Below are 12,024 nucleotides of genomic sequence, written 5' to 3'. Positions count from 1 at the left end.
GTTCACAGTTTGCCGCCTTTTTTTCACGAAAGTACTAAAATAACAAAGTGTATTATGAACTTTAAAATATTATTATGCGCAATACTTGACTGATATCACTGGTAGAGTATGAAAAGATTTCAACACAACAAACAGCAATGCCATCAACAGTGTCAACCGTTCATAACCAAAACGCAGAAGGCAGGTCAATGAGCTGCTGGAACTGGCTTCACACTAAATATTTTACAAAATGCAAGTGAAAAGCTCGTTTGCTAGCTTTCTTCAAATTTTGATAACCTCGTTCGTTGAAATTCTTCGACTTCTTTCCTCCTTTTTTCCATCATCGACTCGGCCCGCTCCAAATACGCGCTTCTCGCCGAGCGGTCAGTTCGTCGATGCCGCTGAAAGTAACAAAAGGCACCGGTTTAACTTAATTTTAGCGCAACATCTGCAAGTTCTCTGTAGAGAAATCTGTATAACAGAACAATATCTCTTAGACCTACTATACGCTGCTGTGTTAACCAACAAAGACCCTTCACAAGCATTCGATTCGTGACAAGCATTTTAGAAACATTTTTAGACGTCATGGCTCACCGTATATGCGGCAATCTTATTAGGGAAGTGGACTTTCGGAAGAACGAGTTGCTTGTCCCATTTCAGAGGACGAGACATTTCATATTCCGACTTCTTTCGGACTTCGACTTGTCTCAAAACATACGCTTGGGGACCATTTACTGAAAAAGTAATGCAAATCGAAGAAGTCGTTTTACAAACACCTTCATTCTATAGCGTTATCAAGTGTAAGTAATATGCAAATGTAACATGTATAACGCAAGTCTAAAATGGTAATGTTAACAATAACTTACGTGTACTTAAGCCAGCAGTTTTACATTTCAAGCCCAGACAGTCGTGCTCGTAATCTGTGATGAATTCCGGAAGACCCAGTGATTTCAAGGGAGGGTACTGAAATGACACGATTTCTCGTAAAAAAACATACTAGTTGCATGCTATCACAATACATTTAAAAAATTAAAACCAAAACAGACAGTCACAAAGCAAAAACTTCGCAAATTTTTTCACGTCACGTCGAAATCAGCAGCCGACAACACTTTCAACTTACTTGTCTGAAGTCATGAGGCTGCGGCATTTCATAAACTCCCGGCTTGTACATCCCTCTCCTCACAAAATCCACTCTGGTTTGATGAGGATCAGGTATCTTGAACCGTAGTCTCATTGCATCCGATCTTGACCGGAAATCGCCACAGGTTTGAGCTCTCTGCTGCTTTTCAGCTGCTGCCTTTTCCAGTTCATTGAAAAAATCCATTTTTCGTTTGTCGTTTCGCCTCCTTTCTCTGGCGTTGGGGGCGCTACCCACAGTGTAAGATGTGTACTGGTCGTAGATCCAGGGTTTCACCGCCTCCTTTGAGTTTCGTTCCACTGGAGCGGGTTCGAAAACTTGGGGGTTGAAATTCGGGGGCTGAAGTTTCCATACGTCATAAGTGGGAGCCTTTTCTGGCAGTTTGAAAAGCTGACTTCGGCGTAAGAAGCTTGACTTCTCCGATTCGAATCTTAATTTCGCGAAAAGGTCAAAGTTGGGTAGAGATGGATTTGAACTTACCGCCGAGGAAGAACTTAACGTTGCCATGTCAAAACCTCTTAAGTTCTCAACTTTTGACGCCTAAGATATTTGTGGTGAAACGTCCATGGAAAATTTGACAACAACTTAAACAAACAAAGCAAATAAGAATAATTTCTGTGGAGCCAAAACAAAACAAGTCGGTAATTCGGCTACGACGAGATTAAGTAACAAAGGATATAGGCTGCGGTTGGCTGAAATCAAAAAGCGTTTTGCGTTGCTATTTCTTCCGTATCGTCGTGGTTTGCGGTATACACGGCTAATAAAAAGAAAATCGCGTCGTTCAATCAATTTTGTTTATCAGCAGAAGCAAACACGAACGATTATGACCTACCTCAGGCCTCCTTGCAATCTCCCTTGATGTCTATTAATGTAATGTCTAAGAAAACACTTAAAACCCGTAACGTTGTAGATTCCGACAAACGCACAGCTATCTAACTTCCTGGGCAGAAAAACGTTAACGAACGACTGTGTGTATAGGCTAGAATTACATCTACGCTTTAAAAAAAACTCTTAAAACACACCAGGCATGCGTCTGCAAGCACAACATAGCGTCATGTTTATCATGTATCTATGTGCATTGTCGTAAGCCGACTGTTCGTCGCTAAACTTGGTTAACAATTTTCATTGTTTGCTATTGAAATAACTGCGTGATCTCGACTATGTTAACAATCAATTAAATACCAGAAATACAACCGAAATGTTATCTGAACCTTCCTGTCTTCTTGTTAGCGTTTGCTTAGATATGAGACATTATCTTCATTGTCGTTATTCCATAGGGCACGCTTGTCTAGTGGTTCGAAGAAATTATTCAATTGTTTGAATGGGCCCGGTCGCCGATAACAAAGCGGTAAAAGAAACAAAGTCGTCCACTGGCTGAAGATCAAATAACCCGATGTTGTCGTCAATCGGGGTTTCAGCTACTTTTTAGATTGATTGAATGTCGGTCAACGAAGTCCTGGCTTGTAATTGTTTCACTGGCTTCACTGACCGTAACGTGGCCTGTAGTCATTTCACGCGGATAACTTCAACACCCAACTGAATATCCCAAGTGTTTTCCTACCGGTCGATCTTTTGTGACAGTCACAATAAGTTGAAAAACACTTGGGCGGATTATTATCTTCTTTGTAGTCCAAGCTTACACCTAAAGACTTTTGCCTTTGTAGAATTTTAATAAGAGTGAAATGGTCCTTGTGTTTGACTTTAGGAGCTAATATTGATTTTAAGGTGCAAAGTGTGAGAGTGATATTAACTGAGTCATTCAGTTTGTCCCGAGTACCAGTGAGATCACCCGAGCACTTAGTGCTTTAATTAATTATTAACAATTGTTAGTTGGTTAAAAATATTTGAGAACGCCAACAAACGGCGAGTAAATTGCTTACAGTTGTTAAAATGCTAACAGTTCCCAAAATGCAAAGTTAAAATGCTAACAGTTCCCAACATCAAATTAACAACACACTGACAGATGAGAAACAATCTTGCCTATTTATTGCACGTAAGTATAGTGGATATTTCACAACAACGACAACGCTTGCAAAGAATTATTTTGATTTGAATTCACTGCATTATTTCGCAATTAAATAGTAGTAGAGCCGAAAAACAATGAATTTTTCCTCTCATATTCGGGGAATTTGCTAAGGAAGCCAGTTACAAGACACAGCACCGCTATTTACGACATAAAAACGTTAAGGAAAAAATTTCTACTCCCTCAGAAAGAGGGAGATTTTGCTACAGATGCTTGGATTACAAACGAGCAAAACAAACGTGAACCACTTACAGATTGAAAACCTAGGACCTAGGTTTACTGGAGTAGTACTGGCAGCACAGAAACCACAATAACAGGACGATACAGACACAACACGACAAATGCAAAACCGTATACAACAAATTATACCCTGAATTATAAGCCTGAGGTGGGATAACATTTAACATCTAATTTTTCAAACAAAATACTCAGTTTTTGGTGAATAATCACTAAACAACCAATAAAAAAGTCAATTAGACCAGTCAATATCTTCATACGTATTTGATATGTTAATACGTTCCTGCTGTTATCATATTGTAGGCAGCTGGTAAAAATTAATGATTTAAAAATGGCATTATTATACCATTAATGGCTTATAACAGAATAACTATCAAGCACAGAAACCATTTACTGCAGTGCACAAACTAAAACGCTTTATTTAAGCAAGAACAGGCTTCACATAAATTCTTAGTATATTATTTAAAAAAATGAAGCAGGTAAATTAAATGGTTGGAGAAACTATCAACAACAAACAACGTCTAGATTTCCTAAGAAAATTTTGCAAAAAATTCAATAATTGAGACTTATAACAGTTAAGTGTATGAATAAACAACATCTAACAATGTTCGACAAAAATAGGTTTCAAGCAATATTATGACATTTAAATTGAATGCACTGGATCCACAAAACATCATACTTTAAAGGCAGAAAGGTGCAATTTGACGAACTTTTAACTTCAGATTGAAGATGAAGTCGCCTGGATTCTTTTAGTTCGTTTAAACGCGGCGTGCTTGGTTTGGACTTGGACGAAATGATCAAATAATTCGTCGAAATTGACCTCTTTGAGGTGGTTCCCCTCATGAGGTACAGCATTTTCCCTGTTCAAAAAGACATATTAATGGATTAGAGGTTGTCTCACAAGTTAGTTAATAGCAATGTATTTTGCCTTGTTACATACTTATACCATTTTTTGTTGTAATATTATAACATTTTTAAATATATCCTTTAATATGACCGCTTTTGTTACATTACAAGTAACATTATCCTGTAACAGAAGAAAAAAAATCAGAACTCAATAGCTCTACAATAAAAATACGTTTGTGAGAAGTAACGATCAAGACGTCTTACCCTGGTAGGGGTGGCAGCAGATGACTGCTAGGCACACAGTTCAAACGTTGATGCAGGGTGTCAAATGACCTGCTTTGTGGAAGAAGCATGAGCAAGGAGTAAAGAGATTTTATGAGAAATTGCCGGCAAGGAACTTCTAAAAGTTGCAGCCTTAAATCTGAAAGAAACGAAAAAGTGGAACATGGATTGAACATGTAGCAAATTTAACGGGTAGCTGTTTAAATGTCTTTAGTTAACCAAAAACTAGAAAAGTTAGTTACAAAATAGCACTAAACTATAGTTAGGTAGAAGTCTTTAAATATAACAATGGATTATGTTATACTACTACAGTATATCAAACACAGCAAAAGCACTTACATGCAAATATTGGCGACTCAAGCAAGTGAACTAGTTTGTCAAGTTCAATGAGAAGTTCAACGTCAAGGTTAAAATCAGAACTTTGTGAAAAATACTTGTTAAGGAAATCTATGAGGTGTCACTTTCCATAGCAAATTATACTTGAAAGCAGAGAGTAATTTAATACAATATTTGAATCATATTCAACTGATGAATATAAAACAGCAAAGGACTATCTGGTTCCTAGGATTAATTTACTCTAACAGAAACTTTGCACCTAGATGCGTGAAAAGGATACAACTTGTGAAACAAGCGGCAACAGTGTCTGTAGTTTTGCGTGAGCAAACAGAGTGTAACGGATGCAACTGGGTTGTGGCACCAACTTTTGTATAAACAGCAAAATAACTGACTGTTTTCCTGTAATTATATCAAAAGTGTTACTCAAGTAATTCCTGATGGAATTATCAGCTTTTTTGGCAGGAAATATGAATGATATAAGCAGTACAATTATATTATGTCCTTCTTAGGGCCTAAATGTGACTATTAAAGTTTGTTTTTGTGTTTGAAGTTTGTTTTTTCACTTTCATTGATTTAATGTTTTGAAAATAAGTCAATAGTTTCACAGTAGAATCTCATTAACTCAACTTCACTTCACTTAAAAATTTCAATAACTCAAATGGCCTCAAAATTTGCCTGAGCACAGCATTAAGCCATTGCAATTTAATTTTTCCATTTTCACATATCGCCAAATTATTATTGCGCTTAACTCAACTAAAACATCGCCTGGTTAATGGATAGTTATAAAAAGCTGATAACGTGACTTTGTGAGGTACTGTATTTACAAATTTTGCTTTTCATACTTGTTTCAACTTGTTTTTTAAACCTTTTATTAAAGGGGGTTCCATAACATTTCAAAAAGTATACCACAGCTTCCCTGACCCTAAAAAGTTTGAAGAGCATTGATTTAACTCGATTAAAACATCACCTGGCATATGTCATTCTTCAACGTCTCGCGGAGTTCTTCGAGTTCGGTCGAAGTGATGAGGATGCTGTTCAACTTCTTCACAGCGTGGGAGCAAAAACGAGGATCTTCCTCCGCCTCCTTGCCTTGATCAAGCGCTTCACCGATCGCTCGGAAGACATTCTCTGCGTTCAACACTGTGCATAGCTGCCTGGAAAAGTATCTCTTAGATATAACGTGTTTTAAGGCTAAGTCAATAAGTTTAACTGGTGTAGTTAAGGATATAGGAGTAACGTGTTGACCATAACCATCAGTTTACTTTTTAACACTATATTCTCCACTCTGCAGTATTTGCCTGTGGGTAAAATAGTAAGGAAAAATAAACCAAGGGATCATTGCATGCAATTTGCAGCCAAAAATACATTACTAAGAAAAGCAAGAGAGCCAATTAGTTACGTACGGAACAACACACACAACACTTCACAAAGAAATTTGTTTACGTTGATAAGACAACTGCATTGCAAAGCATGTTGCTCACCTGATGATAAACGAACTTCGAGCTTCTAAAAGATTAACGTCGGTACGAAACATATGAATCAGATGGCTTATAAATTTATTGAAGTATGTGTTGAGAACAAGTGGCTGGTTTGACCCATGGGGTGACGATAGAACTAGAAAATATGATGTTTATGTCTTACTTCGATATCATTAATTCTTATGTATAAAATATACAACATGGCAAGCGATGTTTGTAATCAAAACAATTCTCGAATCTGAGATAGATCAGAAAGCAGTTGCACTTACTTAAATGTGAAAACTCAAAGGTCTTTTAAACACTGGTTAACCCAGGTTTTTGTGACCCTGTTATCTCAAAATGAAATTTAAAATACAAGAATTTTCATATCCTGTACACAATGCACGTCTCGCACGTACCGGAGACTCTGCTTGCTACCGACATCTTTCTTTCCATTGGTGGGCCAGCCGGGGAGGACGCTATCTCCGAGAGGCATTCAAGCGTTAAAATTACAACCTGTACAATTTAATGACTAATCATGAAAGCAGAAATTTGCAAAAATTAAACATTATAACAATTAAAGAAAACACACTCAAACCAAGCGATATAAGTTTCCGATTAAGTTATAAAACTCACGTCATCGGCCGGATCAGCTAACATTTTCATCACTGCAGGAAAAATTTTCTCGATATGTTCGAATATCTAAGAAATTATTAAGAATTTTCAAAACTAAGTTCCCAATTCATATCGTGCAGATGTTCTTTGATAAGTAATTGTTAGCTTATCTTAACAGTGGAAGGTGAAGTTATCATAATGGTATATTTAGTTTAGAAAAATGAAATAACACATTCCGATTCAAAGTATTTATGTACAGATAATTTTTTCAATAATTTTACGATGATTTACATACGGTACCAAATTTTTCTTATGATATTGAAAACTTGTATTAAGTCTACCAAAACAAATCTTGTTCAACCTAAGAGCAATTAATTTAATTTTAAGATGTTAACAGCAATATAAACTATCTCAACACTCAAATCATCACGTAAATACCCATAATTAATTTGTACTTTTTACAACTGACATATTTCTACAACTCACGCTATAAGGAGTTTGCACAAGCAAGTGAGTAATCCATCGAATCACGGCACACTTTGTTGACGTTGATTTGTGGCGAAGATGACTGGAAAACACTTCCACCATTTCTACCAGAGGCAGCAGAGAGCTTAATAAAATCAAGAAAACGTATAAATGTAAGGGTTTAGGAAAAAGAACTGACTAAAATAAATTAAGAACCTTTTCATTGACCAGTATTAATCAATCAATCTTGAAACAAAAACAAAAAAGTCAAAAACAAAAAACAATCAACAGTTTAGCATGGGCATCAATAATAGTAACTTCTTCATAAACTTTCTTAACTTTATTTAGTACCAGCAAAAACAACCATAGTATTTCACATTTTACTGTAAAATGCAATAAGGTTTGAATCACATTGATTCTATACCTCTTATTGTTATCCTCTTTCTTATCATAATCGTGTGTTATGAGATTCATAAGAGCTTGGTTGGCCCGCTTGGCAGTTTCACGAACATGTGTCAAATTATTAAGGAATTAAAGCCAGGAATTGAATCTTTTGCCAAAACGTCACAACTCACAAGTTAAACACTAAGCCAATAATTTTAGTCTATCAAAATAGACCATTGATGTGACCACTTTAAACTACTAATTATCAAGCAACACAAAAAGCTGGGAAATTTACATAATTTATTGGAAATTGATTTAAATTGCTAGTGATGTGCACTAATAAAACCTTAGTTTAAGCGTCAAGAAATGCACAAGATGAAGAATAATAAAACAAGAATATGCTAAAATCAAAAAAGGATATTTTTAATTGTTGATTCTTCATATGCTAACGTTGGGAGAATAGCACCCAATATTCCTGACGTGTAACCAAGGATGACAGAGCCGGCCAATATAACGAGACGATAAACCCACAGTAATGCTGTTTCCTTAATCAATGCATCTGCAATATTTTCCAGTATTATTGGAGCTGCCTCTTTGATAACATTCTTATCACTCAGAGTTGGTAGCAATACCATAGCACATATTAACATATAACACACTATAACTCAAATTCTCTTTGAAGGAAAATGTTAGGTTGTGGGTATTTATAAGTCAAGAAATGTTCAAATGAATTTCAGTGAAAATGTAAACAAGCATTAAAACATTCAACGTATTTATATGTATATGTGTAACATCAGAAATTCGACTCAAAACGATTTTAAATAGAATACGTTTGTAATATTATTATACCAGTATATGAATATTATTATCGTCATAAATAGCTTTTAAAACATTGCTAATATGATCGTAAATTCGATACAAAACGTTTTTTACCTCACCTTTTATTATATTTATCATCTCATTCATTTTACCTGTTGATTGCGAATGAGTAACCACAATGTTGACCAAACTGTTAAAGTCAACTTTTTCCGGATTCTTCTCAATGCGAGAAAGAAACTCACCAAGAGTGGATTGACACCTGTCACATTAACACTGTGTTTAGTGTTTTAAACAATCTGCACTTTTTCATACTTTTAGATACTGTGTATAAAACAGTTTTATGTATATATAGGATACACATAGAAAATTATCTTTCACAAATTCCTATATATCAGGGTAAATGATTGTTAAACTGTGGTTGGACTATATTGGTAAAACTTAATCCACCGTGGAACATATTTGCACTTTGTGAAGTGTGTATACACCTGTTCTACTTAACTGTACAAAAGTAAATTACAAAATTTTAGTCTTGTGGAATGTGAGTCCCCACTAACACCACAGCCCTAATTACAAGAAGTATCACATTTCATTACATGGTACGTATTTCTTTGCTTGAATCGTCAAGGATTGGAAAGAGAGCGTCCAAAAACTCCGGCAAAAATGCAAGAATATCAGTTTCCGGGATAGACATCACACATGTGAGCCACTGTACAAGAAACCTTCGTGTATATTGATTCTTTGTGTAAAGGCGATCGCGCAGAAGCACAACAAACGTGGCTACGTCAAAGACACGAGATTCCGTAACAATGTCCTGAAAACAAAACGCACATACTCAGATACATTTGCTAAGAATAACACAACAAATGAAAAAATGACAACAAGTATCGGTAATGGTCAAAAATTAAAAACAACAATATAGCAAGCGGAGCAAATAAACTTCATCTTGAGGTTCAAAGAGAATCTAAATCAGTAATTTATTACCTTTAGCAGGCGATCGAGTAAATCGGATCCATTTCTAACATTGGGATCTTGGTCTGCCGAAAGCTGAAACAGACGAAGGCAGTTTATTGGTCAAATTATAAAGTCCTAAAAAAATGTAATAAAGTTGCAAATAAAATAAATGTCAAGTCTCTGTATCGTAGGCTATGGATATATCCAAAATAATTTAGCCACCTTGCTTAAAGCGTCAAATAGTTCACTGAAATAAGGCAACGTGTCAGCTCTGGCCACCTTCACAATATTATAAAGTGACTCGCAGGCAAAGTATCGCATTCGACTGTCAGGATCAGCAGAACAGATCAAAACGGGCTTCAAAAGACTTTCCAGGTAACCTTGGATATTCTGTAGATGCAAAATTAAGTTTGAGATTTTCTTTTAATGTAATATAATGGATATACAGCAATACTTCACATAAATGGTAACTCACATTTGTAATGCCAGTGTGAACAGTACATCAGATTCGAAAATAACCAACGCATTCAGAGACAGATTTTAGCGTGACAGCTTACACCAGGGGTCGGCAACCTTTTGCTAGTCACGGGCCAAATGTCGAGTGTACAACTCTTTGGCGGGCCGGAATTTTCATTAATACTATAATTCACACTCACTTCAGTATATTACGCTATATTGCTGCAATCTGAATCATACCAATCACAAAAAGAGCAAAATACAGTATACCGGTATGTATTCACACTTCAACAACACAGCATTAATGTGACACTTGATGCTGCTTGCTTTGTGAAAGTTTTTCAACATCTGGTGACAAGTCAGATGAAGCAAGAACCAGAACATTTTCTAAATGGGCGTCCGAAATGCGTGATCTTAGCTTGCTCTTCGTGAATTTCATTGTTGAAAACATTTGTTCACATATGTACGTGCTACCAAACATCGATACCATTTTTTTGCATTGTTGGTCAAGCTGGGATAAAGACCACTTGCAAGAACGTACTTTTTGTAAAAGTTAAGCAGCGATGTGCCTTTTGTATGAAATTTTGCCTTCAATTCGTCACTGCATTGCATTTCAAGAAGGTCCATTTGAAATTTTTCGGGAATGGTATTGGCGTCCACGTACTCACTAGTATCTCGTACTTAGTTCGAGATACTAGTCTACCGCCTTCGCACCAGATTTATGGCGTAACAATAGACTAGTACGACGTACTTATGGCGTAACAATACCACAATTTTTTCAAACAGTGCTAACACTGCAGTTTGAAACTCAATAAGAAACGGCGAGCCGTATTCTTGTGATAACTTATTAATATGTCTCGGGCCGGACGATTTCGCATGGCGGGCCGGATCCGGCCCGCGGGCCGTAGGTTGCCGACCCTTGGCTTACACCATTGAAGCCTCAATTTCGCTTAACTTTTTTTTACCATATATTTGGTCAATTGTTGTATTGTAGTAGCAAATTGTTTGCAATGCAATTTAATTACGCTTTCTAAATTTTCCAATGACTTAAAGTAGAAAATCTCATGTTTCAAACTTTGTTTGTAATCCACTGGATCTCAAATTAAGGCTTATATGAAATAAGGTGTGCAAAAAGTGTTTTTGAAATCTATTTCAGGTGTGCAAAAAGTGTTTTTGAAATTTATTTCAGGTGTGCAGCTGTCAAAAAATACAGACAAGACTATTTTGCAGAAATAGTAGTCTATAAGTGTGAAAGTAGATTCGGTAAATGTAAAAACTTAATCGTCAATTCAGTCAAACCTGGTTTCCGAGTGCAATAGCACACGCAGCCAGACCAATCAATCCTCCCTTTCTGCTGTTCGCATTCTGTGCTTGTGAAAATTCCCCGGCCAAAATTGTAACTATCCTTTGTATTTCTGCATTATTACCATTATTCGCATATCCTCGAACAAGCCTTAAAATACCAAAAATATAGAAGAGGTTACGTAGGTTAGATGTAAAAAATTTGGTTCAGTTTTATAAAGGACTGAGTAACGAAAGTACTGGTCAAGGTTAAACTGTAGCCAATGACTTATTTCAAAAACTTTGTGTAACTTACAAATCGTATCTATAAGAACAGTTAGACCAATAAATAAAAATAACATTAATGTACAGTAATGAAAAAATTACTGTTACGAATAGGCCAGATAGATTTAGCTAGAATAACAAATAAAGAAAATAAAAAAGGACAAAAAACTTACTTTTCAATCTCCAAAGCTGCAACTTTTCGCTTTTCATATAATTTATCGTGCAGCATTCGAATTATTGATGGGCTTAAAGCTTGTGCAGTCATTTCGCCTGATGCTCCACGGAGTTACGACAACAAAGGATTAACACACCGCACATCTAAAACTGCCTACTCCATCAAGACCAGCTGCCGGGAATGCTTTTTTTTAAACCTAACTTTGTGCCTTCCACAATATTTTCCAAACTGATAAAAAGATCGGATTAGGGGACAGCCCAAGTACATCGGGTGAAACGATTTCATAGACATCCAA

General features: G+C 36.1%; 2 protein-coding genes across 2 annotated transcripts; both read right to left on the bottom strand.

Moving 5' to 3' along the window:
* Window positions 1-35: 35 nt before the first annotated feature.
* On the bottom strand, window positions 36-1,752 carry LOC143452522 (uncharacterized). Its single transcript, XM_076953527.1, has 4 exons — window positions 1,100-1,752; window positions 846-942; window positions 574-713; window positions 36-380 (listed from the first exon to the last, which is right to left on the bottom strand). Exons 1-4 carry the CDS (start codon window positions 1,622-1,624, stop codon window positions 252-254), a joined length of 891 nt encoding a protein of 296 aa, XP_076809642.1. The 5' UTR covers window positions 1,625-1,752; the 3' UTR covers window positions 36-251.
* Window positions 1,753-3,081: 1,329 nt separating this feature from the next.
* Window positions 3,082-11,948, bottom strand: LOC143452521 (protein VAC14 homolog). The gene is made up of 17 exons (XM_076953525.1): window positions 11,728-11,948; window positions 11,288-11,441; window positions 9,755-9,922; window positions 9,563-9,625; window positions 9,175-9,392; window positions 8,734-8,840; window positions 8,184-8,321; window positions 7,803-7,890; window positions 7,400-7,523; window positions 6,935-7,000; window positions 6,718-6,814; window positions 6,323-6,455; window positions 5,809-5,995; window positions 5,122-5,240; window positions 4,845-4,924; window positions 4,488-4,644; window positions 3,082-4,237 (listed from the first exon to the last, which is right to left on the bottom strand). The coding sequence occupies exons 1-17, from the start codon at window positions 11,817-11,819 to the stop codon at window positions 4,096-4,098; spliced, it is 2,133 nt and encodes a 710-aa protein (XP_076809640.1). The 5' UTR covers window positions 11,820-11,948; the 3' UTR covers window positions 3,082-4,095.
* Window positions 11,949-12,024: the final 76 nt, after the last annotated feature.

Source organism: Clavelina lepadiformis, chromosome 4 (assembly GCF_947623445.1).
Source record: "Clavelina lepadiformis chromosome 4, kaClaLepa1.1, whole genome shotgun sequence".
Lineage (NCBI taxonomy): Eukaryota > Metazoa > Chordata > Ascidiacea > Aplousobranchia > Clavelinidae > Clavelina > Clavelina lepadiformis.
This window is presented reverse-complemented; position numbering and strand designations above follow the sequence as displayed.

Coding starts and splice junctions, on each gene's coding strand:
- LOC143452522 (XM_076953527.1), bottom strand. CDS start 1,624: ATGGCAACGTTAAGTTCTTCCTCGGCGGTAAGTTCAAATCCATCTCTA. Junction 714..845: donor AACTGCTGGCTTAAGTACAC/GTAAGTTATTGT, acceptor TTACTTTTTCAG/TAAATGGTCCCCAAGCGTAT. Junction 381..573: donor ATAAGATTGCCGCATATACG/GTGAGCCATGAC, acceptor TGTTACTTTCAG/CGGCATCGACGAACTGACCG.
- LOC143452521 (XM_076953525.1), bottom strand. CDS start 11,819: ATGACTGCACAAGCTTTAAGCCCATCAATAATTCGAATGCTGCACGAT. Junction 7,524..7,802: donor AAAGAGGATAACAATAAGAG/GTATAGAATCAA, acceptor GATTTTATTAAG/CTCTCTGCTGCCTCTGGTAG. Junction 6,456..6,717: donor GGTAGCAAGCAGAGTCTCCG/GTACGTGCGAGA, acceptor CATATTTTCTAG/TTCTATCGTCACCCCATGGG.